The sequence below is a fragment of the Ostrea edulis genome, chromosome 2 (assembly GCF_947568905.1).
Source record: "Ostrea edulis chromosome 2, xbOstEdul1.1, whole genome shotgun sequence".
NCBI lineage: Eukaryota > Metazoa > Mollusca > Bivalvia > Ostreida > Ostreidae > Ostrea > Ostrea edulis.
In genome coordinates, this window is record NC_079165.1 from 57845337 (window position 1) to 57873066 (window position 27730).

Below are 27730 nucleotides of genomic sequence, written 5' to 3' on the forward strand. Positions count from 1 at the left end.
GCTCAATGGCCGTAAGCCCCGAGTATAGGTCTAAATTTGAAGTCCTTCACCGGTCTACGTGATGTCTCCATATGAGTGAAAAATTCTCGAGAGAGACGTTGAACAAGATACAATCAATCAATCATTTTTCAAAGCCTCGGGATTAAATATCTTTAAAACGGTTTTAATCACTTCTATTTCTTCTCTGTCGCCATCTTTTAACCAAATACAATATATAATGAGGATTTTCATTGGATGCCGATGATACTTCTGCCTTTATAGCGATTGGTGAATTTTTTATGTAAATTTGACCTCTGACGTGACCTTCTGTGGGATGTTAGATGTATGTGTAGCAAGTATGTGAGTGGATCTAACATCTAATTTTAATTAGATTGCTCACTGCTATGGCTCCAAGCACCATGCATAGGTCCAAGTTTGTGTTACTTCACCTATTGCTGGAAACATCTCAATGTAGGAGAAAAATCCTGTAAGAGACATAAACAACAGAATAACAAAACTGTCACTTTTGAGATGGTCATGGTGATCGGCTCACATATTTGGTAACAAATTGTCTGTGGATTATATTTCCTGTATTGTGTTTTTGTGGAAAACTTTGCAATGATAGCTTTTAAAATAAAGATGTTTCCCCTTGAAAAAGCGCACACCAACTGTATGTAAAGTAGAGCCATATAAATTCTTTGAATTAGCTTGTTTACCTTAATTTATAAACATTCATGTTTTAGAATGCTTCCAGGAGTGTCAGTCTGGGCTTTTTTCATGATGATAATGGTAAGATATACATTGATGTCCTTCCTGTACACATTAATAATAGACAACTTGTATGTAATTTCAACAAATTGATATGATGAAGCAATTCATGTGTCCTTGGAATTAAAAAAAGCACACATATCTGTGAAGAGTTTGTGATTGGATTGACCAATCAACTTGATGCATAAACCTATATGTAGATGTAGCAGGAAGCTCCATACTTAGCACCGATGTTGCTTTTATGGTCAGATGTGTGTAATGACCCTGAATGAAAGTCAAATTCACTGATAAAAAGGTGTGAAAGTTTTGTCCAGACCATAACTTTGTAACACAGAGACACTAGAAGCTCATGTATAGAAACACTCTAAGCTTTTTGATTGGCTGAGATTCAACAATTAAAATAGAAAAATACAATGTTATTTTCAGTTGTTTCTTGTATTTACCTTCCTGGTGCATTTAGTTTTTTTCAACATTGGATCAAAATTAAATTGGGTCAGATTGATATGATGATAGTTTTTTGTTCAATGAAAATGTGTGTCTACTTACTTTTAACAGGTCTTGCATTGTAATTGTAAGAAAAGGGTGACTGCTATGATGAACTTGAGTAACAATTGTTAAATTATAGAAACATTTAACATAATCGAAATATTACTGATTGGGCATTGTTTGGCAAGTTCTAGAAGCCACTTTACATGTTTTAATTATTTAGTCATAATATAGAAAAAATCTGTATCTCAAAATCACTTTTGACTAGGTCTTGTACTGAATAAAAATGGGAGACTAAGTATCTTTTGTATGTACGCACAAGTCTTGAATTGAATAATATGATGAAACAATAATTATTGACATTGTCTCAGTCAGTATGATGCTTTAGCTACCCTCGAAGTACAATATTCAACTCAACCTACAGGCTTTGTGAAAATTGTACTCCTCAGGTAACTAAAGCATTGGATTGACCTAAAAATGTCAATAAGTAGAGTCCTGCCTATGGTGGGACCCCTATAATGATTAGTCTGTGCGTGTAGGCATGCATTGACAGTTTTCTGGACTTTTTAACTCACCTGAGCTTTTCTGATCAAAACTTTCCATTGTCTGTTGTTGGCATTGTCATAAACTTTTCACAATTTCATCTTCTTCTCCAGAAATACTGGGCACAAAGCATCCTTGGGGGAAGGAGATTCAAGTTTGTTGAAATGAAGGGCCATGGCCAGATCAAAGGGGAAATAATCACAAAAATGCAAAAATAGGGTTTGGTCATTTAAAAATCTTTTTCTCAAGAACCACTGGGCCAGAAAAGCTTAAATTTACATGAAAGCTTTCTGACATAGTGGAGATTCAAGTTTGTTAAAATCATGACCCCAGAAGATGTTGGGGCCACAATAGCAGATCAATGTTTTACATGCAAGTATACATGTATAAAGAAAATCTTTAAAAGTCTTCTTCTCAAGAACCACTAGGCCAGAAGAGTGTAGATTTACCTGAAAGCTTCCTGATATAGAGTAGATTGAAATTCGTTCATATTATGGTCCCCGGAGGTAGGATGGAGTCACAATAGGGGATCAAAATTTACATGCAGATATATAGGAAAATCTTCTCCAGAACCAGTTTGCCAAAGTTAATCAATCTTGATACGACTTGTCCTTAGGTGAAGGGGATTCATCTTAGTTGAAATGAAGGGCTATGCCCTGCTCAAAGGGGAGATTATCACAAAAATGCAAAAATAGGGTGGGGTCATTTGAAAATCTTCTCAAGAACCACTGGGTCAGAAAAGCTGAAATTTACATATGAAAGCTTCCTGATGTAGTGGATATTCAAATTTGTAAAAATCCTGACACCTGGGGTTAGGTTGGGGCCATCTTTGGTAAAACCACACATCTGTAAGAAAAACTAAATGCTTATTCATGTAAGACAGGTAGGCCTCTACCAAAATTGTAAATTTCATAATCCCTCGACCCTGGTATAGATGTTCTGAGTCCAGTGTGGGACCAAACTTGGCATGTAGAGTTTATGTGTGAAACATTTAAATAACATCTTCTTTAAAGCTATTGACGCCAAATTGAAGCTAAATGGATATCTAGAAGGAGCAGGTAGCCCTTTACCAAAATCGTAAATTTCATGATCCCAGGGGTTCAGTTTTAGGTACCACGGTGGGGCCCAAAATAGTCATAGTAATTAAATGTCTTTATCATGTGAAGGACTTCTTTAATTTTGCTGATACTATATAAAAACTAAATGCATAGTAAGGAAAAACAAAGAAGTGTACCAAAATTGTGAATTTCACAACCCTAGGGTCAGATGTTTCAAGTCAAGGGCAGGGTCAATATGGTCATATAATTATTGCAGTCTTGTAAAAATGATGCAGAATGAAAAATAAGTGGCACAGCTATAAATTTAAAATCTCTTTACAAATGACTTATTTTGAAGAAAATCATTTTTTACTTGATTCCATAAAAATAAAATGTGCATTGCATTTGATAAACTTCTATACATGCAATTGGTTTTCAGCACTTACTTGGTAAGCATTCAGGATTAGTATCTATTATGCTTTAAAATTTATCTAAGAAACTAAATTTTAACAAGGGTTTACAGACTGAGTCAATTGACTTTTTACTTTTGTATAAAACTATAATAACTGGCCTCTTTCCACAGTCGGTTTGAATTATATGATCTGGTGGATAGGTGTTCTGACTCTAAGGCGGGATCAATATGGTTGACATATAATGTATACAATTTTTGAAATTATTCTTAAATACTGGTGCTTTTATTACGTAAATTCTGAATGCATTTTCCAAAAAAGATCGAGAAGGCCTCTACCAAAAATTTATTAAGTGATACTTTTAACTAATACTTAGTACTAAGGTGACTGATAGGCCTGTGGGCCTCTTGTTTGATAGTCATTTAACAAAATATATGGTTGTTTTAAAAATTCGATGCGGTGGGATTGGAAGGGATTTGGTAGCGCGGTAGTGCATGTGTGGGTGGGTTGGTGACAATAGCTTTGTGTCACTCTGAAAATTGATGTTCAGTTTAGTTAATATGCCCCAGGTTGCACGGGGATACTTGCCTAGCTTTGTAGTGTTCTTGTTACACTTTTGTGCCTTTTACAGGTCTTGACATTAGCAGATCCCAGAGTCGCACGATACCAGGTGGAGAAGTGGGAGACGGGGAAATAGTAAGTGAATGGTTCTGGTGAAACTGGATAAAAATGTTTATACACTTGTGTATTGATTTACCACACTTAGATATTGCCAGGAGTCAGTTGCTATGCAACCATGTGAACTGGGGAAACACTAATTTAGAATATTACATAGAGATACATGTACATGGTTTGTACATCTAGCTTCTCTCATAGTTTTAAAGCTAGAGATTCGTTATTGTACAGAGTGTTTGTATGGGTGTTGAAGATGTGCATGTGGCAAGAATTTTGATTTTTTTCAATGTCTGAGAAAATTAAAGGTTGCTGGACTTAGTCAGTTTTTAAGTAGGAAATGTTACATAGAGAGAACATGTATTGTCTGTCTGTCTTCCCTCATAGATTAAAAGCTAAGGCTTTCTTATTTTAGAGTGTTAGATGTGCATATAGCAAGGATTTTGATTTTCTTAAATTATACCCCAAACGACGAAGTTGCAGAAGGTATAATGTTTTTGACCCTTTCGTCAGTCAGTCCCTTTCTTGTCAGCGTAACTCCTCTGAGACTGCTCAACAGAATCTCGTGAAACTTTGTAGTTAATAAGGACACACTGTGTAGATGTGCATATTCCCAGGAAATTCTGATACAATAATTTTTCTGGGAGTTACGCCTGAATTTAGAATTTGGATCCAATTTGTCTTGTTCTTGCAGTAATGCATATGGCGCGGATCTAAGAAGTCTGATTTTAATTAGATTGTGCATAGCACTACCATTCATTATGTGAGGCATTGTCAAGCAATGTTGGAGCGTGGGATATGTGAGCTTGCATTTTTCTTTCATTTTTGAGAAAATTAGAGGTTGCTGGACTAAGTCAGTTTGTAAATATGGTTTGTCCACTTTTTTCAAGCTGAGGTCTTTGTAAACAACTTGAAGATGTGTGTATTGCAAGAAATTTTCTTATTTTCTGTGATATTTGAAAAAATTACGGGTTGTTGAACTTGGTCAGTTTTTGGAAGTATTTCACATACAGAGCTCCTGGTTTGTGTTTCTGCCTCCTGTCATGGTTCACTGGGATTATATTCTGATTAACTTGTTGTCCAAAGTCTGTCTTTCAAAACCCATTATTGACTTCTTTTCCAAAACCACAGGGCCAATTCAACCAAACTTGCCATAAGCATCCTTGGGTGAAGGGGGTTCAAAATTGTTTGAATAATGGGTCACATTCTTTTCAAAGGGGAGATAATTAAGAAATAATAATAATAATCATTTAAAAATCTTCTCAAAAACCACTGGTCCAGAAAAGACAAAACTTATGTGAAAGTTTACTTAGATTCAAAATTATTAAAAAAGTGGGGGCCACAATAAAAGTTTTACATGGGAATGTATATGAAAACAATCTTTTTAAAATCTTCTCAATAGCAACAAGGTCTTCATTAATCATATTGATATGCATGCATTCTCAGGAAATGTAGAATCAAAGTTTATTCAATTTGTGGCCTCTGGAGGTAGGTTGGGGTCACAATAGGAAATCAAAGTTTAGCATGGGAATATAAAGTAAAAAGTCTTTAAATTTTTCTTTTTATGAACAGCTAGGCCATGAATAATGATTTTGATAGACAATCATCGGTAGCTTGTGCAGATTCAAAGTTGTTGAAATCAATGACCCTGGGGATAGGGTGGGGCCACAATAGAGGATTAAAGTTTCATATAAGTATATATAGGAAAAATCTTTGAAAATCTTCTGAAGAACAGCTGGGTGATGATTAGTCATATTAATATGCAAGCATCTTAGGTAGTATAGATTCAAGTTTATTCATATCAGTGTCGTGGGGGTAGGTTGGGGCTACAATAGGGGAAGGAAGTATTATATGGGAATTTAAAGGGGAAAAGCTTTAAAATCTTCTCAAGACCAACAGGGCCGTGGCTATTCATATCAATATGCAACCATTCTTAGGTAGTGCAGATTTCAGTTTATTCAAATCATGGGCATGGTGGGTAGGGTGGGACCACTTCAGGGGATCAAATATTTACATGGCAATATATGAGGACATTTTATATAAAAATCTTTGTAAGACTAGCAGGGCCATGATTTGTCATGATTATTGAGCAAGCATCCTCACGGACTGCAGATCAAAGTTTTACAATGGAACATATGTAATCTTTGAACATTTTCTTATGAAGGATCACTTATTAGATATTAGTAAACATGTACAAGCAATCCAATGTAGTGCAGATACATACACTGTATTTGACTTGGGTAGACTTAAATAGGAAATCAAAGTTTTACATGAGAATTTCTAGGAAATTTGAAAACATTCCTCTGTTACAGAAGTACGGGTATTTCATAAACATTCCTCTGTTACAGAATTACGGGTATTTCATAAACATTCCTCTGTTACAGAAGTACGGGTATTTCATAAACATTCCCGTTACAGAAGTAAGGGTATTTCATAAACATTCATCTGTTACAGAAGTAAGGGTATTTCATAAACATTCCTCTGTTACAGAATTATGGGTATTTCATAAACATTCCTCTGTTACAGAAGTATGTATTTCATAAACATTCCTCTGTTACAGAAGTACGGGTATTTCATAAACATTCCTCTGTTACAGAAGTACGGGTATTTCATAAACATTCCCGTTACAGAAGTAAGGGTATTTCATAAACATTCATCTGTTACAGAAGTAAGGGTATTTCATAAACATTCCTCTGTTACAGAATTACGGGTATTTCATAAACATTCCTCTGTTACAGAAGTATGGGTATTTCATAAACATTCCTCTGTTACAGAAGTATGGGTATTTCATAAACATTCCTCTGTTACAGAAGTACGGGTATTTCAGAACTTGTTTATGAAGACCACAGACTGTCAATCAACTGTACAAGATAAGCAGTGATAAAACAAAATGGTGGTGCATATGAATTTATGAGGCATATAGATATTTACAGGAATTTTGCTTTTGTACTAGGAAACTCCAAAGAGGGTAGACTTATAGGCTAAATTCTCACTGGGAAGTATGGCAGATGGGATAGTACATTAGATGTATTAGTAACAAAAATTGAAATGAGGGAGATTCTCTCTTTTTTCAGTTTGGCTCAAACGAATGCTGGGGATTCGTATCTTTGCCACTATTGTGTGATGATAGGAAATGTATCGCCTGACATATCTGATCAGTGTGACCTTCAAAATGAAAAGAGAAGCTTTACAGAAAGGAAAGAAAATCTGTATCCATGGTGTTATCCAGGTTCTGGCTCTCCTTACCCAGGTAAACATACTGATCTCTCTGTTGTTACAGATAATGTAATGTTAACCTGTTTTTTTATTTAGGACTTAAATATTTTGTAGCTTACCTGAATTGAAAGCTTGAGTGAGCTTTCTTGATCACCCATTGTCCGTCTGTCTCCAAACTTTTCACATTATTAACTTCTTCTCCAGAACCACTGGGCCACTTTTAACCAAACTTGGTACAAATCATCCTTGGGTGAAGGGGATTCAAATTTCTTCAAATGAAGGACCATGCCCCTTTAAAGGGGAGATAATTACAAAAAATGCAAAAATAGGGTGGGGTCATTTAAAAATCTTCTTCTCAAGAACCACAGAGCCAGAAAAGCTTCTTGACATAGTGAAGACTCAAGTTATGTAAAATGGCTTCCACCACGTAGAGATCCTTATCAGAGCCAGCAGACACGAAAACAAAAGGAAAATGATACTTATGTAGCTAGCAACAAATTTTGGAAAACAGCTTTTCATGAATGAAAATAGTCATTGAGGACAGCATGGAGCTTATTGTCTGTTGTGTAACTCGTACTATTAGGTCTGGAGCTAAAATGATCTGAGAAAACATGCAAAAACGCAAAATCATGCAAAAAATACTTTAGCACAAAAGTCATCTAATCACTGTCGTCATTTTTACCATCATCTTCGGATGTTAATATTGTAAAGAAAATACATGCTGAATTCAGATCTGAATTAAACAATGAAACTTTAAATGCCCTCTTATCATGTAAATCGAATCAATCTTTGTCCTTCTTTGAATATTGTCCATCTCCGTCAGTCTTGAGAATTCAAAATATGCCACTGTCAGATACAATACTTCCCTTCAATAAATAGACAATGCACACATTTCTGTTGTAAATATTATTTATATATAAACACTTATAACACATATAATCCTAGTAAATATGTCGTAAATGCCGTTTCGCATTATGACCAGATTTTTTGCTTTCCAAAGAGGGTCATGACCCTCTTTTTACATGCTAGAGGTTGGCAACTATGTTCTCTGTGGTCTAACCATACCTGGGGTTAGTGTCATTTTTTCACACGGAAGGTTATTTGACATGATTAAAATGCTTGACAAGTATCAAACCATTTATTGATTTTTTAAATGATTCGTAATTTATTCTACATATTGATATATACATGTATATCATAAAATAGCATTATTTGATTTTCATATCGTGATATATTATCGCCATGGGTTATTTCATAATATATCGATATACCAGTAATATTGTACAACCCTAATCTCAAATACCCTAGATATCTCTAAGCAATTGTGTAGTACCAAAGAAATTTTCTATATAAATGATGAGAATAAACACCTCTGTCTGTCACACACAGGTTCCAGGTGTTCCCGAGATAAACCGATAATTGTTGCTTAATAACTCTGGCCTATCTTGATATTAGCGTGTATGAAATAAAGGCAGACTAGGGAATGACATATCAATTGTTTTGTAGATTCGGTATGTTTAAGTAGGTAACTACCCACTTGTGCAAAAATATCGAAGTGAAGTATAAATCTATGATTTATTGTATATAAAAATTATTTTTCCTATATGAGACTGGAGATTGTTTAATTGTTAGTACAAACCATCATTGCATAATAAAGCAATCTAATAAATGACTAAGTTGTCACCTAGGGGATAGTTATGAAAACTTGCGAGGATTGCAGACCATCAAATTGCAGACCATCAAATACCATCTTGCTGCATCTTTTTTGGCAACAAACTTGCATCACACCTAATTTTGTAAAAGACAATGAATGTGCATCACAGTCAAAAAAATGTGTCATTGTGCTCCATAGTGTCAGATCTCTGTGATTCTTTTGTGACATAAATCAGTGCATAATATTATTGTGACTTAAATCAATGCAAAGACAATAGACTAAGTATATGTATCTTCTTTACTGTATGTTATTTCATAAAGATTTTATCTTGTATATATTTATTGAACATTAAACAAAAATTTATTGAATGTGTAGCATCATTCTTAAATAAACGAGTTTTACATTTATAATGCAAGTAATATTTCCTGTTATGTCGAAATGGCTGACAATGACATGTATCATATGTAATATTGTGAGTGGAATGTACATTTACAAGTTAATATTGTAGAATCTGGCAAAAATCTTAACAAAATAAAAATTAGAAAGTTTAGTTTCTTATTACTGAACATATTGCATTGATGAAATGATAAATAGAAACATTCAAAATGTGTTGAGCTATATTTCAACGTTAAACTAACCCATCATGATAAAGTTTGTTAAATTCCAAGTCTGACCCTCACTACAGTGTATGTCAGACCCCTCAATATCTCGGAAGTTTAATCATGGACCCCTCAATATCTCAGAAGTTTAATCACAGCCCCCAACAATATCTCAAAAGTTTAATCACGGTCCCCTCAATATCTCAAAAGTTTAATCACGATCCTCTTGACTTTGAGATACCGAAGTTTAATTGTAATTATTTTAGGGTTGCATTACTTATTCTATATGTAGATGTGGTTGTAGGGTTACATTACTTATTCTATATGTAGATATGGTGTTTGTAAACTTTCAGCTTGTCCTCCACTCCCTACTTTAAACAACGGCTACTGGATTTGTCCACCTGGTATCACACCTGATGCAGTGGAGGCGTATGCTGCCTGTGCTGCCAGATGTCTTGAGGGATATCATCTGAAGGAGGAGATTGTTGTCCGTTGTCCTGAATCTTTGAATTGGACCCACTCTGTTACTCCACATTGCAGTTCTGATGGCCGTAAGACTTTCATAGAATTTTCTTCTAACAGTAGATTGCAGTTAATGAAATTGCTAAATTTATTCCTATAATTTTGTTAAATTTGTAATTGCATTGTCATTATTAGGATTTGAGTACAATTATTGTATGATGAAATGATGGAAAAACAAGCAAGATACATTTAGGTGACCTATTGTAATTGGCTGTGTGCGTCTAGCTGCAATAATGTAGCCCTATCCAATTTTTTTTTAATTCTGACGTTTTCGGGATAGGGCTACAATTCCATAGGACCTCCGTAATGGTGCAAAATAATTTTATGAATAACCGATAATAAACTCTGTGTATTAGTCCCAAATGTTGTTTACACCAAAAGAAGCAATATGGTTTCCGGGCTCTAAAGCATTATCCTTTCCACCTACAGTCACCATATCATACATATGGACTACCCATGGGATGAAGATGTTCCCTATTGATTTTTTGGGTCAAAAGGTCAAAGGTCAAGCACACTGGACATCAAAGTAGCAATATGGTTTCCGGGCTCTAAAGCGTTATCCTTTCCATCTACAGTCACCATATCATACATATGGACTACCCATGGGATGAAGATGTTCCCTATCGATTTTGGGGTCAAAAGGTCAAAGGTCACACGCACTGGACATCGAAGTAGCAATATGGTTCGGTTTGTCATGCCATTTGTTTTTTACACTCAGAAAAGAGGTAGTTTATACCTATTACCAACACCCTTTGGGAGATTGGGGTAAGCGGGGGGTATTCTTAGTGAGCATTGCTCACAGTACCTCTTGTTTTAACTAGTACTCAGGTGACCAATAAGGCCTGTGGGAGTAGTGATATTTTTAACTAGTACTCAGGAGACCAATAAGGCCTGTGGGCCTCTTATCGTACCATGAATGTTGATGAGTACTAGTGGTACCAACAACAAAAAATATTTTCATCATTTTCCAGATTCTTGCCAGTTGTACAATTTAAGTTTCATTACTCACACACCTCATCAAGTCATCGTGTCATGGAATGCAACATCAGACTGCAAGCCTAGGGATATTGTATTTGTGATGTCTGGACCTAGGCAGAATTTTACCAAAAATTTGACAGAAAAAACCAGCTTCCTTGTTTTTAAAAATATTGACCTTGACACTGTGTATCGTGTAACTCTATTTATAGACCAAGAGGAAATCATCTCAGGAAAGTTCAGATCTGCAGCAGGTGGTATGTAGTAGTGAAAATATTGTATGTAGAATTGATATTGTTTTAAAATTTATGATACAAGTAGAATTAATCTTGTTTTTACAAAAATGATTTTAAAAGGAATGTATTGACAGCTTTTTGTGCCTGCATAGTAAAACTTTGTTAAATAATATCCCATCCAAGAAATATGCCGAGGAAGTCTTGAAATTTTTATGTCCCTGTCAGTGGGGGATTTAAACATTATTTAAAGGGGGCGGACCCAGCGTGTGCCCCCATGAAAATTTTGAAAAATAAGGTAAATAATGGTCTCTTGTTTAGAAAAATGAATAAACAATAAAAGAAGCATTCATTTTTATGCCCCCGCCACAATGTGGTAGGGACATATAGTTTTACCCTTGTCCATCCTTGTGACACCCAATTTCCAATTTTTTTTCAAAATGTCTTGAGATATTGAATTGATTTTTCCAAGCAGATGTATATTAATGAGTTACAGATTGAGTTTTGTTCTGGTTCATTTTTGATGGAGTTTGATCTTTTGTATGCAAATGTATATTGATGAGTCACAGATCGAGTTTTAGTATTGTTCTAGTTTGTTGATTTTGATGGAGTAATGCCCCTTTAACGTAGAAAAATTAATGTACAGTGTATTTATTTTATGGCTGTTAAAAAATATAAAGGATTGTTGTTGAGTTCTTCATTGTACTAAATTCGTGTAACATACAATCTGAATACCACGTTCAATGCAGCTATACTTCGATGGATTTCCTACATTTGACTTTACTGCAGGCGGGGGCATTCGTGTCAGGCTGACACATCTAGTTTTATCAGAGAAATAGTGACAAGATCTTTTGATTTATTGTTATTTTCTCAAGAGACTTATATTTCATTTAAAAAATCCTTAGAATTTGTGCCATTTGATTAATTTCACATTGAAAATGACAGAAAATAGTAGAAATGACTACATAGGAGACATATTTCAAGCCCTATAAATCCAGGAGCTTCTGGGGGCTTTGCACCCCGACCCCGTGCCTCATGAAGTTGCACCCTCCTAACTTGAATTCCTGGATCCGCCCTGTCTATAAAGAGATTAATTCATTATGAATGTACTATATTTCTTATATAAAGGGAGGGCCGAGTGGTTAGAGCATCGCGCTCAAAATCACACGGCCTCTCATCTCTGTTGACGCAGGTTCGAATCCCACTCGCGCCGGTAAGTGAGAAAGTTTCCCAGTTTACTTTCGGAAGGTCGGTGGTCTCTTCCCAGGTACATTGTATCTGGGTTCTCTCTTCCACCAATAAAAACTGGGTGCCACCAGATAACTGAAAAATTGTTGAGTGTGGCGGAAAACATCAATCAACCAATCAATCAACGAACCTATATAAAGGGCTGATAACTCTGTATTGTCCCTGTGGATTCCTTATTTTACTCCTGTACTTTTAAAGTTAAATCATTGTTAAGGAACAATTCACAATGATGTAGAATTATAAGGGCTATACATTGACGGACTTAATTCTATATAAATTAGTGATAAATAAATAATAATTATTTGTTGCTTGAAACGTGCATCTAATCACGTTTTCCAATTTAGATGAATGTTATAGGATGCATTTATCTGGTGCTTTGCAAATACCAATTATAATGTACACATGAAATGCCCAAGCTAATTTTGAATAATTTAATTTTTCTTGTAATATGTAATTTGTTTGATTCATTTGACTTTATCAACGTTCTTCATATCATATAAACAATGTTGCTGTTTAGTCCTGCTTTATGACATCCTAGGAATCATGTCACAATATGTTTGGGTGTTCCGTTTCCATTTTGATGCAATATTGGTCCGCATCATTAAAATGCATATTTTCTGTAGAATTATTCATCAAATAATAACATGATTTACTGAATTAAATTATAAGGAATTAAATTTTCTTTTACTAATTTTATAATCAAAATAAGTTGGGACAGTTTATGCTATTTTATAAACTGTTTTTGTGGTTTATAATGTGTAAACTTAAATATCATGTAAAATGAGTAAAAATTACTTTCATTCCTAAAGTAAAATAGATATTGTTTATGGAATATTTTTGGAAGTAATTAATACTAAAATCCTAATAGGATTTCCCCCCCCCAGAATTTTGTAACAATCTAGATAAGTTATATGCAAGTCAGAAGCTACAGATTTATTTCAAAGAAAATCAGTGAAATTAGGAATACCAAGCCTTTAAAAAATTTTTTTAGAGGGCCTTTGGGATACCTTTATATTATGATATTCATGGCCCCTTGATCAGTTATTCTGATGCTTCCTAAATCTTGGACATTAAATAACCACACTGAGTTCATAGTGATATAAAGAAGAGAAGCATTTACCAAAGTTGTGAAACTCACCATCCCTAAATCAGGCTTGCTAGTTCTATAGGGCTATGTTTTATGTCAGGCTTGCTAGTGCTATGTTTTATGTCAGGCTTGCTAGTGCTAGGGCTATGTTTTATGTCAGGTTTGCTAGTGCTATGTTTTATGTCAGGTTTGCTAGGGCTATGTTTTATGTCAGGTTTGCTAGTGCTATATTTTATGTCAGGCTTGCTAGTGCTAGGGCTATGTTTTATGTCAGGCTTGCTAGTGCTAGGGCTATGTTTTATGTCAGGCTTGCTAGTTTTAGGGTTATACTTTATTTTAGGCTTGCTAGTGCTAGGGCTATGCTTTATATATTATTTTGAATACATAGTAATTACATATAAGGAATCCTCGCTACCAACCTTATAAAATTCATGGCCAGGGATCAGGGGTTCTGGTACCAGAATGGGGCTTTATGACTGATAGAAAGAATGTGCTATTAGTGTTTCAAATAACCATGCGTCCAACCATCCGAGATGCACAAAGAAGTAGGTACAGTTTCTACAGTCATCTGGCCCAAAATATTGATGATTTCACTTGGAGCTCAAATCCTGGCATTCAATTAAGGAATAGTTTAGCAAACCCAAAATTCACTCAGTTTGATCAGCAAAATGATTTGTGTCATATGACGAGAGCTTGAAGTTGGCATAAAATTGCAAAAATGCCATTTTCAATGAAAATATCCACAAATTCAGGTTGTTTTCCTTTTAGAAAACATACAGCGCATGCGTCGAGCAAATTCATATTGAAGCATGTTTTTCATTTCAAAATAATACACAATATATATCATTTTCATTTTGCTCGACAAATTCGCACATCTTTTCCTGAGCAATAATTTGTATGACATTTGACAGTTTTCAGGCTTATTTTGAGAAAAAGGCGGGAAATGTCTTATTCATGATGTCATAATGCTATCCATTTAGGACTATCATTCTGATTTTGTTGACATAGTATACCTGGCATTTATTTTACTTTCTTAAAACACTGATTAAGGTTAATTCCAGACACATTTTATAGAGAGAAATTTTTTAGGCCTTTTTATGTATACAACCGTACCTTGTTCTTTTGCCCGATTGGAGGTGTTAAAATTAATTCAGATGTATCAAATCTACTTATCGTATTGGTAACAAAGCTGTAACAAGTAACAAGTCAAGGGGCTTTATAAAATTATACATGATTAGAATCAAAGTTTTGAGAACTGAGTCCTACAGTGACATATTCCCTTTAATTAGAAGATAGTTGTTAATAAAAGTAATTTCAAAATGGCAGTTATTTTCTCAGGGCTAGTGTTTCAAATAATTTCCATTTCTTTTCAAACTGATCTGTACAATTATATTTACTTGCAATTTGTTTTTCCACTCTGTATACATTAGTCCAAGTGGCTTTAAATTTACTCAATGACAAACAATCTCCTGTACATTTGGTTAAGTACATATAATGTTTCAAATGGTACTTTACAAAGTTTACCATTTTAATTTTCGAACATCCAAGGATAAAAGTTTTCTTATCAGTTATAATATTGAATGAAAAGGTTTCAGTAAACCAACATTGCACATTTCTTAAAAAAATACTGACTTTTTCACAATCATACATAATGTGTTCCAATGATTCTCTCTCCTCTAAACAAAAAGTACATAAATCGTTGTCTGATTTCCCGATCATTTTCAAAAAAGTGTTTGTAGTTAAAATTCTATGATTTACTCAATATTGTAGCCATTGTAATTTACTATCTTTTGCGTTCATAAAAACATCCTTATGAATTCCTCTCCATTCTTCACTAGATATTTCAAATTGTGTATCCCATTTTTTTTGTCCAGTTGGTTTTTCTTTGCTAGAATTCAATATTTTGTAAATTTTTCTATTGTTGGTTTTATTATCTAGTAAAGGTAAAATGTGTAAGGGAATAGTTGGTTCTTGTTCTTTAATCAGATGATCAATATTAAAATCTTTCATCATTTTCTTTACTGCTTATATTACTCCAAAAAATTAGTTTTAATATCAAATATTGTTTTGAATTGAGCATAAGTCATTATATTCCCTTTCTCATCCAGTAACAATTTTATTAAGTAAATATTGTTTTTACTCCATTCCTTCAAAGACATTAGTTTTTTTTATCTACTTTAAGTTTTTCATTGTACCAGAGAACAGTTTTACCCATTTTTTCTGGTGTCAATTCGTTTTCAAAATAATTCTCCAGTTTTTTCCAAGAATTAAAAACATCTTGCCAAAATTTGATTTTTGATTCTTCAATATTCTTTAATGCATATGATGGGCCATATCTAATGACCTGACTAATATTGATATCTTCGCCTATGACAAATTGCCATTTTGCTGAACTCTGCAGGAATTTTTTAACCCAAGATATTTTCATACTTGCAATAAAATTTTCTATATTTATCATGTTTAACCCACCCTTTTCATATTCCTGGGTAACTATAGACTTTTTTACTTTATGAACAGGACTTTTCCACAGGAATTAAAAAAATAGACAGTTTAACCAGTCAATAGTATCTTTTGATGGATTCGTTAAGGAAATAAACAAATGTACAATTTTTGAGATTACTATATAGAGATTTTATAACAGTTATGCGGCCAATTGGAGTCAGATTTCTTCTTTTCCATTGTTTTAATAAATTTTTAATAGAAGCAATTATTTTGTCATAATTTATTTTCACCATTTGACTTAAATTAGTGTCAAACTCAATTCCTAATACTTTAAATTTTGTTTCATTCCATGATAATTCTGTATCATCCACTAATTTTTCTATTGCATTCCTTTTACTTCCAATCCATATTACTTGGCTTTTAGAGTAATTAACCGATAGTCCTGACATTTCTCTAAAGTCTTTTAGTTCATTCAAAGCAATTTCCAGTGAGTTTTTAGTGCCATCTAAGAAAATACAAGTATCATCTGCAAATTTCGAGACACAGGGTGAATTGAGGGAATGGGAAAGAGATGAAGTATTTGAAAATATAAGAAAACTATCATATGAGGAAGCCAATAACTTAGAAGGGGGGATAACCTATAAAGAAACAACAGACACATTAAAATGAATGAATAATAATATTAGTCCAGGAAGTGATGGTTTTACAACAGAGTTTTTCAAATTTTTATACCCCCCGAACGAAGTTCAGGGGGAGTGTATAGGAATCACTGTCTGTCCGTCCGTCCGTCCGTCCGTCTGTTTGTCTGTCTGCAGATTCGTGTCCGGGCCATAACTTCTTTGTTCTTTGACATAGGCATACCATATTTGGCACACAGGTGGATCACCATGAGACAATGTGTCAAGTACCTTCATAATCTCTATATAACCTTGACCCTTGACCTCAAGGTCAAAATTAAATGTTTTTTACAATGGATTCGTGTCCGGGCTATAACTTATTTGTTCTTTGACGTAGGTATACCATATTTGGCACACAGGTGGATCACCATGAGACAATGTGTCAAGTACCTTCATGACCTCCATATGACCTTGAACTTTGACCTCAAGGTCAAAATTGGTTTTAGGGATTTGACATAGTCATGCCATAAGACATGGGTGTATCAACATGAGACTATGTGTCATGTATATTCATGACCTCTTTATGACCTTGACCTTTGATCTCAAGGTCAAAATTATAAGTTTTTACCATGGATTTGTGTTCGGACTATATCTTCCATTTTCTTCTACAAAGGCATACCATATTTTACACTCAGGAAAGAGGTAATTCATACCTGTTAACAACACCCTTTAGGAGATTGGGGTAAGTGAGGGGGTATTCTTAGTGAGCACTGCTCACAGTACCTCTTGTTCTGGACAGATTTAGGCCATTTTGTAACTAGATCATTAAATTATGCATATGAAAAGGGTGAACAACCTAGTACTCAAAAACAGGGGGTTATCACTTGTTTACCAAAACAAGACAAACCAAAACAATTTTTAAAATACTGGATAACTTTATTTATACTGTCTACAAAATAGGATCAGGATGTATAACAAATCGAATAAAACATATTCTACCAAAATTAATAAATGGGAATCAAACAGGATTTATACCAGGCAGAAATATTGCAGAAAATACTAGACTGATTTATGATATAATGAACTATACTCAAGTAAAAAACATTCCAGGTCTAATTCTACTCATAGACTTTGAAAAAGCTTTTGATACTGTGTCTTGGGATTATTTAATTCGTGTTATGAAACTATTCAATTTTGGTGAATCTATCATCAACTGGATTAAAAATTTTCTTAACGATATCACAACAACAATAAATCAGGATAGAAATCTATCTAGATGGTTTAAAAATGGACGCAGCTGTAGACAAGGGGACCCTATCTCTCCCCATTTGTTTCTATTGTGTGCAGAAATATTAGCAATAAAGATAAGGGGTAATAATAAAATCAGTGGTACAGACTGCATATTTATATTGGGTTGGAGGCATCAACCAAAATTGATGTTTCCGGTCTCCAGGTCAAGGTGAAGAGTTCATACCCTAGGAGTGGGTTATATGGATCATTTTGTGACAAGTCCACTGAATTTTTAAGAATCTTTTCCTTTACTCCTCAACATGTAGCAAAGACACAGACTTAAAAAAAATAAGCCTCTGCAAAGTTCAGAAACCACTAAGACTGTCCTCATGTCTATCTAAATCTGTCCTTTGCTCACAATTTGCATTAAGATGACAATAAACAGTCATACTTGATACAAAGATGATTTGTAATGATCGATCACATGCAGCCCATTCCTTAATTCAGGTTTAAAAGCTGCATTCATTGCTCCATCATCTAACACTTCCTTTTTACTTGTAAGTTTTCTGTGTCAGATGCTAGGCGACTGTTAAAGATTACAGACCTTTTGTATATTTTTCTGTAATATGTGCTGCATCATATTAAAATCTGTTTTTGAATTGCATTAAAAGTTTTTTTCCTATGCAGGTATTCCCCAGAAACCCCATCATATTCAAGTTGACATTTTGAACACCAGTGCAGTGAATGTGAGCTGGGTAGAACCCAGAAATAACACTAAAATCATTGGATACATGGTTCAGATGTTATGTGATGATAACACACTAACTCTGAACACCTCAGTGAATGTCCTTATCATTAACGAGCTCAAGGTTTCCAAGAATTACACCATAACTGTGATAGCTTTTAACCAGCACAAGGCTAGTCTCCAGAGTGATCCAGTCTATGTGAAATTACCAGGTAATTATTAACGTAGGATATATTGCTTGTTTCCTTGAAAGCTGTTGAGTTTTCCACCACAGGGCTCTAATTACAATATATTTTACATGCCATCAACTGTTAAGTGTCTTTATAAGTAGGGCTGGGTATTGTCTGGAAATTTCATATTGCAATACTTCAAACTGCATTGCAATATGTATTGCAATGTTTTCACTAAGAATTAAAATTATCCTACCTTATCAAGTAAGAAAACACATGACCCCAATCAGCCATGTACATGATGTACCTCAACAATCACTTGACTCTACACTAATTATTAAGTGTTTTGGCAGTGTGATACCAGGATATAATATTGAAATAATTGATAAGATTGAGGAATAAATAGAATTTTAGCTGCATGCAAGTCAACCTCATCAGGAGTCTATTTGCACTTTACAATTATTAAGCAATTTTATAATTGATGATTTGAGCATATCCCCTAAATTTTTATTGCGTGTATGAAACAATAGGTAGATCAGAAGAGAAAAAAAACGTCTTTGTTTCTCTGGAGGATGTGCTAGTATTTTAAAAGCTGTTGTTTTATTTTTGGAGTTCCAGGGTTGTATTTGGTGACAAACACAAGAGGTTTACCCTGTTTTGTGTTTTTTTTGGTGTGTGTTTTTTTCCTTTCATTTGCATCTGATAATAACGTGGCTCGATTGTAGTTATCAAATACTGCATGTATGTTTTGATTGATGTCATTATGGCTATAGCCCCTCTGTATGGTTTGTTTTGAATTCTTTCAGGCTTTCTTGTAGTACATCTCCATCACTCGTTAGCTCACCTGAACCGAAGGTTCAAGTGAGCTTTTCTGATAACATTTTGTCCATTGTCTGTCTGTCCGTCTGTAAACTTTTCACATTTTCGACCTCTTCTCCAGAACCACTGGGCCAATTTCAACCAAACTTGGCCAAAAGCATCCTTGGGTGAAGGGCTTTCAAATTTGTTCAAATGAAGGGCCATGTCCCTTTCAAAGGGGAGATAATCTCAAAAATGCAAAAATAGGGTGGGGTCATTTAAAAATCTTCTTCTCAAGAACCACTGGGCCAGAAGAGCTGAAATTTACCTGAAAGCTTCCTGACATAGTGCAGATTCAAGTTTGTTCAAATCATGGCCCCCGGGGGTAGGATGGGGCCACAAGGGGGGATCAAAGTTTTACATACAAATCTATAGGGAAAAACTTCAAAAATCTTCTTCTCAAGAACCACTAAGCCAGAAAAGCTGAGATTTACATGAAAGCTTCCTGACATAATGCAGATTCAAGTTTGTTCAAATCATGGGCCCCGGGGGTTGGATGGGGCCACAATAGGGGATCAAAGTTTTACATACAAATATATAGGAAAAATCTTCTTCTCAAAAACCACTGAGCCAGAAAAGCTGATTTTTACATGAAAGCTTCCAGACATAATGCAGATTCAAGTTTGTTCAAATCATGGCCCCCGGGGGTAGGATGGGGCCACAAGGGGGATCAAAGTTTTACATACAAATCTATAGGGAAAAACTTTAAAAATCTTCTTCTCAAGAACCACTGGGCCAGAAAAGCTGATTTTTACATGAAAACTTTCTGACATAGTGCAGATTCAAGTTTGTTCAAATCACGGCCCCCGGGGGTAGGATGGGGTCACAAGGGGGATCAAAGTTTTACATACAAATCTATAGGGAAAAACTTTAAAAATCTTCTTCTCAAGAACCACTAAGCCAGAAAAGCTGAGATTTACATGAAAGCTTCCTGACATAATGCAGATTCAAGTTTGTTCAAATCATGGCCCCCGGGGGTAGGATGGGGCCACAAGGGGGATCAAAGTTTTACATACAAATCTATAGTTAAAATCTTCTTCTCAATAACCACTGAGTCAGAAAAGCTGATATTTACCAGAAAACTTTCTGACATAGTGCAGATTCAAGTTTGTTCAAATCATGGCCCCCGGGGGGTAGGATGGGGCCACAAGTGGGGGGGGGGGGTTCAAAGTTTTACATACAAATATAGGGAAAATCTTTAAAAATCTTCTTCTCAAGAACCATTGGGCCAAAGTTGACATTTACATGAAAGCTCTCTGACATAGTGTAGATTCAAGTTTACAAAAATCGTGGCCTCCAGGGGTAGTTGGGGCCATAATAGGGACTAAGGTTTTACATGCAAATATATGTGGAAAGTCTTCAGATATGGGCCATGGTGACTCAGGTGAGCGATGTGGCCCATGGGCCTCTTGTTTTTCTCTTATGGGGTATGGTTTCACCTTTAATAAATCCCATAAAAATGAAGGATTATGTGCACTTTTGCATTTCAAATACTGGAACGTATTTGTCGGTTTGATGTACCTTCTAAAATGGAGGATGCTAGTTGCCTGAAATTTTATTGCTTTCCTTTATACACTGTAATGTCTAAGTAAGTAAGTAATATTTATTCAAAGTCGGCAATATACAATTTAAGCAGTTGGTAAGTAGAATAAATTATAGTGAATAAGTCACGGATTTCGTTTTCTTCTTGTGAAATATAGCAAAGCCATCACGATATCGCACATGCCAGTGGTATTTTATGAGATTTTATTTTAGGAATCCTGAGCTTGTAACTTAATTCTGAGACCAAGCATTTTCTGGTATATCAGTACTGAAAAAACATATCGCAATACGATATTTTTTGTCAACGAACCGCAATACACTGGAATATGGATATTACTGCGCAGCCCTATTTATAAGGGTTGACTTTAGGCTCTACCAGCATGAGTTGACAGATACGATGTGGATTCTGCTGGAGCATGAGTTGACAGATCCGATGTGGATTCTGCTGGATTCATTTCCTTGTGCATCAGTGGCAAAAGTTGTTTCAGTTTTTCACCTACAAGTTGAATAATTAAATTTGTAATTAGTCTGTTATGATGTCATACTTTTAACAATCACACAACTTTTAACCTTCTGCTGGTAGACAAACAAAAGTCAGGAGGGAAATCTGTTTACATTTACAGGCACCACATTGTCATTATTGTTTAATGCTTTTTATGATTTTTCTCTCTCCAGAATTGAAACCCAGAGAAAGTAATGATGCAACAAAAATAGGTAGGGATGTATATACGAGTATATTACTTATACAATTTTAATAAATACAAATGTAATTACCGTATATACTCACCTATAAGTCAGATTTTAGGGAGCTAAAATTTGGTCCAAAACTCTATATCCGACTTATAGATGAGTCCTAAGAAGATTAGCATTTTTCTGGACAGCGTAATGTAGAGTATTTTTGAACAACTTTGTACTCCGACGATTATCATGATTAACATTGACTGGACATATTATATTATTCATGTATTTTAGGATTATATACATAAAGTACAAGTCTTTACATATTTTGATGATTTTATTCATCTTAAGTGTATATTACTGATATTGATTTGTTGATAAAATGAATAAATATCAGTGCATATCACAAATATTATTTGAAATGGAGGTGAAAATGTTAGAGCATTGGTTTGAAATTGTCAACCGATTCTTGAAAAAAGTTATACCGACTTATAAGTGGGTCAATGGCAAATCCCTCCAAAATAGGCTACAAAATATACAACTGACTTATAGGGGAACCAACCTATAGGCGAGTATATACGGTAGGTCCATGTATTTGGGAATTCTTTTCTAGTCAATCACTTAAATGACCTTGTACTATTATCTTTCAAAAGGTTTCATTTTTTTATGTATGGATAATGTTCCAATTTTAAATATCCTTAATTGCCAATTTTTCCAAGCTTTTGTACTTGTTCCGCACTTGGGAATTAGAATAAGTGTTTATTATGTAAAAAAAAAAATCTTTTCAAACATTGTTTAGAGGTAGAAAAGTAGAAGTGAAAGATTTTATCTATGGCTATTGTATGACAAAAATAGATTGTAATACTATTTTATGTAATTTGTTCCAGAGTGGTATTTGATACTTATTATAATTGTGGGGCTAGCTGTGACTTTGTGTGTCGTTGGTGTTAGTCTGCGGATCAGACATAGAAAGAGAAATGGCAGAGGAAGAGAAGGTAAATCAGATGTATAAATGGGTTGATCCAAAAGTTGCACACTTTGTTTATTTTTGGTTCAGAAGATGACAAGGAAGATAAAACTGCATGGTTAGAAAATTCAATTTTTCTATGAGTTAATAATATGATAAAGTGACACTACATTCTTTTAGAACATTAAATCATTAAAATCATGGCCCCCGGGGGTAGGATGGGACCACAATAGGGGATCAAAGTTTTACATACTAATACAGTAAAACTCTAATATAGCGAACACGGATATAGCGAAATTATGGCTATAGCGAAGTGAAATCAATTTCCCCGGCAAATTCTTTATATTTTCTATATAAAAATCTGTGTTTATAACGAACATGGATATAGCGAATTTACGGATATAACGAAGTAAATTCATATTCCCCTTGAATTAAAAATTAACGTAAAAATCACCTTTTATAACGATTTTTTTCCCGATTTTAAACTCATGAATTTTAACAATCTCTTATTACGAAATTTTGTTCAAATTTTTCTTTCGACATGTTCTTGCGTGACTTAATAATCCCTAAAGATAAATTATGATATATAAATCAGTGTGTATATATCTTGTACAACATTTCTTCTCGAAAATACATAGGCTAAATTTCTCTTAGAGACAATAAAAACTCAAGTATATTGATTGCTGCTTTCTTATGCAACTGATATACATGTAGAACAAATCAGTTTTATAACGAATTCGTTATATTTTAATTATGAATTCGCTATAAACATATAGCGAATTACGCTTATAGCGAATTTTTACAGAGTGTCCGCAGAAATTCGCTATATTAGAGTTTTACTGTATATAGAAAAAAATCTTTAAAAATCTTCTCAACAACCATTTCGCCATTTACAAGAAAGCTTCCTGACATAGTGCAGATTCAAGTTTGTTAAAATCATGCCCCCTGTGGGTAGGATGGGGCCACAATAGGGGATCAAAGTTTTAAATACTAATATATAGTGAAAAATCTCCTCAAGAACCATTGGGCCGAAGAAGTTTACATTTGCATGAAAGGTTCCAGATGTAGTGCAGATTCAAGTTTGTAAAAATGCGAATATACATGGAAAATCTTTAGATATGGGCCAAGGTGACTCAGGTGAGCGATATATGGCCCATGGGCCTCTTGTTATCAATATATCATACCAAGTAGTGTCAAACTTGGATTAAATTAAGAAATAAATTTCATTTTTGAAAATACATGATGGCATGAACTGCAATGCTCCATGCCAGCATACTTCTCTGTGCTTCATGAAAAGTATTCTGGTGAGTCGTTACAGTTCATCAGAAAAGCAGTTCTACCCAAACCCCAATCAGGGGGGTTGGGGGGTTGTTTATTCTTAAGTACACTCAGTACATGAGTTCAATTCATTGGTTCAACCTTGCATTTCCTCAACCATTCACCGCTACTATAAAAAAAAAGTGACCAACTAATGATTTGATCTTTGCATGTAAGAATGTGATAAGTTCGTCACTTGTCAAGAAAAGTGGGGGGAGGGAACATTGCTACATGTATGTGACTGAAGATTGATTGCATAAAATGTGATTATTTATGATATCATTTCATAGTGGTCGGTTGTATAATGTAATGATAGAAAAAATCTCACTAACTGAGTAAATATCCACATACAGTAGAGGAAATAAATGGTCTTGTGAATTTGTTTTGCATTGTCTTCTGCTACCAAACATAAGAAATTTAATCCAATAACTCATGTTTTTGGTACTAGGGTATTTGCTTGTGATGTTTTGAAAAATAATCTTCAAATCAGGCAGATATTTTTGTATCAGGAATTAGTCGTTTTTAGCTAATACTATAATTTGTAAGAGATGACCAAGTTATGCTTTTTCCAAAAGATTCCAAAATTTTATAGTTCTAATATCTGGTATTGGTGACATAAGCATCTTAAAAGTATATAACAGACATTGCACATATTGGTCAACATTTTGGGTTGACATTTAAGAGTATCTGTCACTCCTGAGCTTTTATCAATTCCAAATTGTCAAAAGTAAAGGCTGTTCTGATGAAGGGCTATGTTAATCACTCTCATAAGAGCTTTTAATTTCACAAATCTCATAACACAAATTAAACAGGTTTGTTTTAATTGATTATTTTGTCCAAAGCTAGGAACTGTTCACAAGAAGTCATAGAACAAAAATTCTAATTCTTTATATTGTGTGTCAGTCATTATCATATCTTCAAATGCAAATCTTTACAGTGATAGTGTGTAGAGAGCATAAAGCTCTTTCAGATATGTTATGAGTATCAGATCCAGTTTAAAGGATGTATTTAAATATACTTTGGACCTCATTTTGAGGGCCCAGCCTTAAGGCGGGTGCCCTATAGTAATCACTGTCTCTGTTGGTCCTTCAGCACTTTCTAAAGTACACACTTTGGAACTCTTCAATGTGTAGTGTTTAAAGGTTCCTTAACTTTAAGGATTAATAACTCACCAGAGAAAAACTGTTACAGGTGAGAAGTGGTGAATATATACAATGGTATTTTGAAATCAAAAACTTTAAAATTTTCTTGTTCTGGTGGAAAAAAAGAAAGCCACCTGGAAAAAAAATTAAAACCTGTGAGATTCAAACTCCCAACTACACATCGGTAGCCTTACACATTAACCTACTGAGCTAACTGACTAGGCAGTAAGATTTAAAAGGACAAGTGATATATTACCAATATTTATTTCTTCATTTCCAACTCGAAAGGAAATTTGCTATCATGATGATGTGTTAAAAAACTCTTCCTTAAGAATGATCCTTATTGAGTGATTGCCATGTTGTGAGGAGGCACTCCTCTTTGTGGTGCCTTTGACTTTTTACATCTCTGCAGATACATAAATTGTGATATAAAGATCATCATGATCAATTCTATTTCATTATCAATTTTAGGGAGAAATAATGCTGCTTCAAATCAGGAACAATTACCGATAACGTCATTAACAGTGAATGTGAATTCCAACCCTGTTTATGACCAGTCGGACAAACTACTGGTACGCAAGTCAGAAAATCCATCAGGTGAATCCATTGGCTCTCAAGAGTTTATAAACGTGCCTATCCTTGACCCAGAGTCCCTGGAGATTCCAGGCGACAGTTTAGGACTCTCTGAGGCAGCAAACCTAAACATGGGCTCCTTGAATCAATGTGGGGAATCACAAGACTCCAGTGACATATCAGATTTTGATAGCTCCAATGCTGAATTTTCTTCATTTTTGGAAGAAATTGATAAAAATCAACCAAAATCAAAGTCACAGAGTGGTAAGAAGACAGTGCCTGGGTCTGATTCTGGCAGAGGATCTGTCACCGAGACAATTTCCACGGTGTCTTCATCTGGCTCAAAATGCAGATCATCACAAAGTAATTCTCCTACAGGTTGTGACAAAGTTATTTCCCAAGACAGCTTCAGACAGCAGATTTCCAATGATTCTGGTAGAGAAGCAGACACAAGAGATGGTGTAGAATCTAATGACAAGTTACCACAAGATTGGGAGGTAAAAATAAACATGGAATTTTGTGAATCCACAAGAGCTGATATGCCATTAAAAGCTGAGCCGTATCTTACAAACATCTCAGAGAAAAGCAATGAAGAGGATAACTCCGAGAAAATTTCAAGACCAGACGCTCAAGGTTTGTCTTTATTATAATGTTTTAGACACAGAATACTGGTAGTCTGTGAGAACAGTTTTAGTGGGTTGCTTATGACATTCAGCCCTTTTTATACGCCTGTCTTTAGAAAGGATGTATTATGGTACAGCGATGTCTGTACGTCCATCCGTCCGTTTGGGGTTTTCTCTTTATAATTTCATTTCCCTTTCACATATCATGCTGAAACTTGCTGTGTAGCTTCTTTGTGGGGCACTCTAGATCATACTGCAATTTTGATCCATTTCGACCTTTTTTCCAGGAGTTTTGCCCCTTTATTTGGAAATAATTATTATATGGAGGGTACATAATTTGTCCGCCCTACTCCTCCCACAGTTTTCAAGTGAGAGCCTTCTTATTTTGTGGAGTGTTTGTATGGGTATTGAAGATGTTTATGTGGGATGGATTTTGATTTTCTACAATTTTTGAGAAAATTACAGGTTGTTGAACTTGTCTATTTGGAAATTAATATTCTATGGAGGGTACATAATTTGTCCGCCCTACTCCTCCCACAGTTTTCAAGTGAGAACCTTCTTATTTTGTGGAGTGTATGTATGGGTATTGAAGATGTGCATGTGGGATGGATTTTGATTTTCTACAATTTTTGAGAAAATTAAAGGTTGTCGAACTTAGTCTATTTGGAAATAATATTCTATGGAGGGTACATAATTTGTCCACCCAACTTTTCCCCCAGTTTTCAAGTGAGGACCATCTTATTTTGTGGAGTGTTTGTATTGGTATTGAAGATATGCATCTGGGGAAGGATTTTGATTTTCATTCTTCAGATGAGACTGCAAAAACCGAGACCCCATGTCACAGCAGGTGTGGCACAATAAAAATCCCTCCATGCTCAAAGACTGTAAGCACCGAGCATAGACCTAAATTTTGCAGCCCTTCACCAGCAATGGTGACGTCTCCATATGAGTGAAATATTCTCAATCAATCAATCACTATAGGAACACTTTGTGGACGCAACTTTTCAGAGACCGCTGTACATATTTTGTAGGATTGTTAGTCTCCATATGTAGTTGGTCATATTGTGCAGTCATATTGATTTGACAAATTTTACAGGAGTTATGGGATTTTTGTGCTTTAACTTTTTTTGCAGTGGTGGGTGACATGGCTACGCGTAGCAATCTTGTTCAAATTTGGTAAGAAGCTATAACTGTACATCTGTAAGAAAAACTGAATGCATAGTGATGTAGAGAAGGGAGGCCTCTACCAAAAGTGTAAATGTTATGATCCCCGGAGTAGAAGTTCTGACTCCAGGGTGAGACCAAACGTGGTATATTATAGTGTATATGTGTAAAACATTTAAACAATATCTTCTTTAGTGCTATTGATACTAAATTAAATCTAAATAGATATGAAG

At 34.7% G+C, this 27730-nt stretch overlaps 1 protein-coding gene across 5 annotated transcripts in view; it reads left to right on the top strand.

The window, feature by feature from the left end:
• Positions 1 to 27730, top strand: part of LOC125680345 (uncharacterized) — a 52170-nt gene that overhangs the window by 15893 nt on the left and 8547 nt on the right. For 2 of the 5 annotated variants that reach the window (XM_048919836.2, XM_048919835.2), the window contains 9 exons: positions 723 to 768; positions 3855 to 3919; positions 6970 to 7145; positions 9718 to 9915; positions 10858 to 11118; positions 18406 to 18675; positions 21709 to 21747; positions 22599 to 22706; positions 25609 to 26343. In XM_048919836.2, coding sequence (XP_048775793.2) covers positions 723 to 768; positions 3855 to 3919; positions 6970 to 7145; positions 9718 to 9915; positions 10858 to 11118; positions 18406 to 18675; positions 21709 to 21747; positions 22599 to 22706; positions 25609 to 26343 — 1898 coding nt within the window. The remainder of the gene's footprint in view (positions 1 to 722; positions 769 to 3854; positions 3920 to 6969; positions 7146 to 9717; positions 9916 to 10857; positions 11119 to 18405; positions 18676 to 21708; positions 21748 to 22598; positions 22707 to 25608; positions 26344 to 27730) is intronic. The other 3 variants (XM_048919839.2, XM_048919840.2, XM_048919837.2) reach the window with 3 other exon arrangements.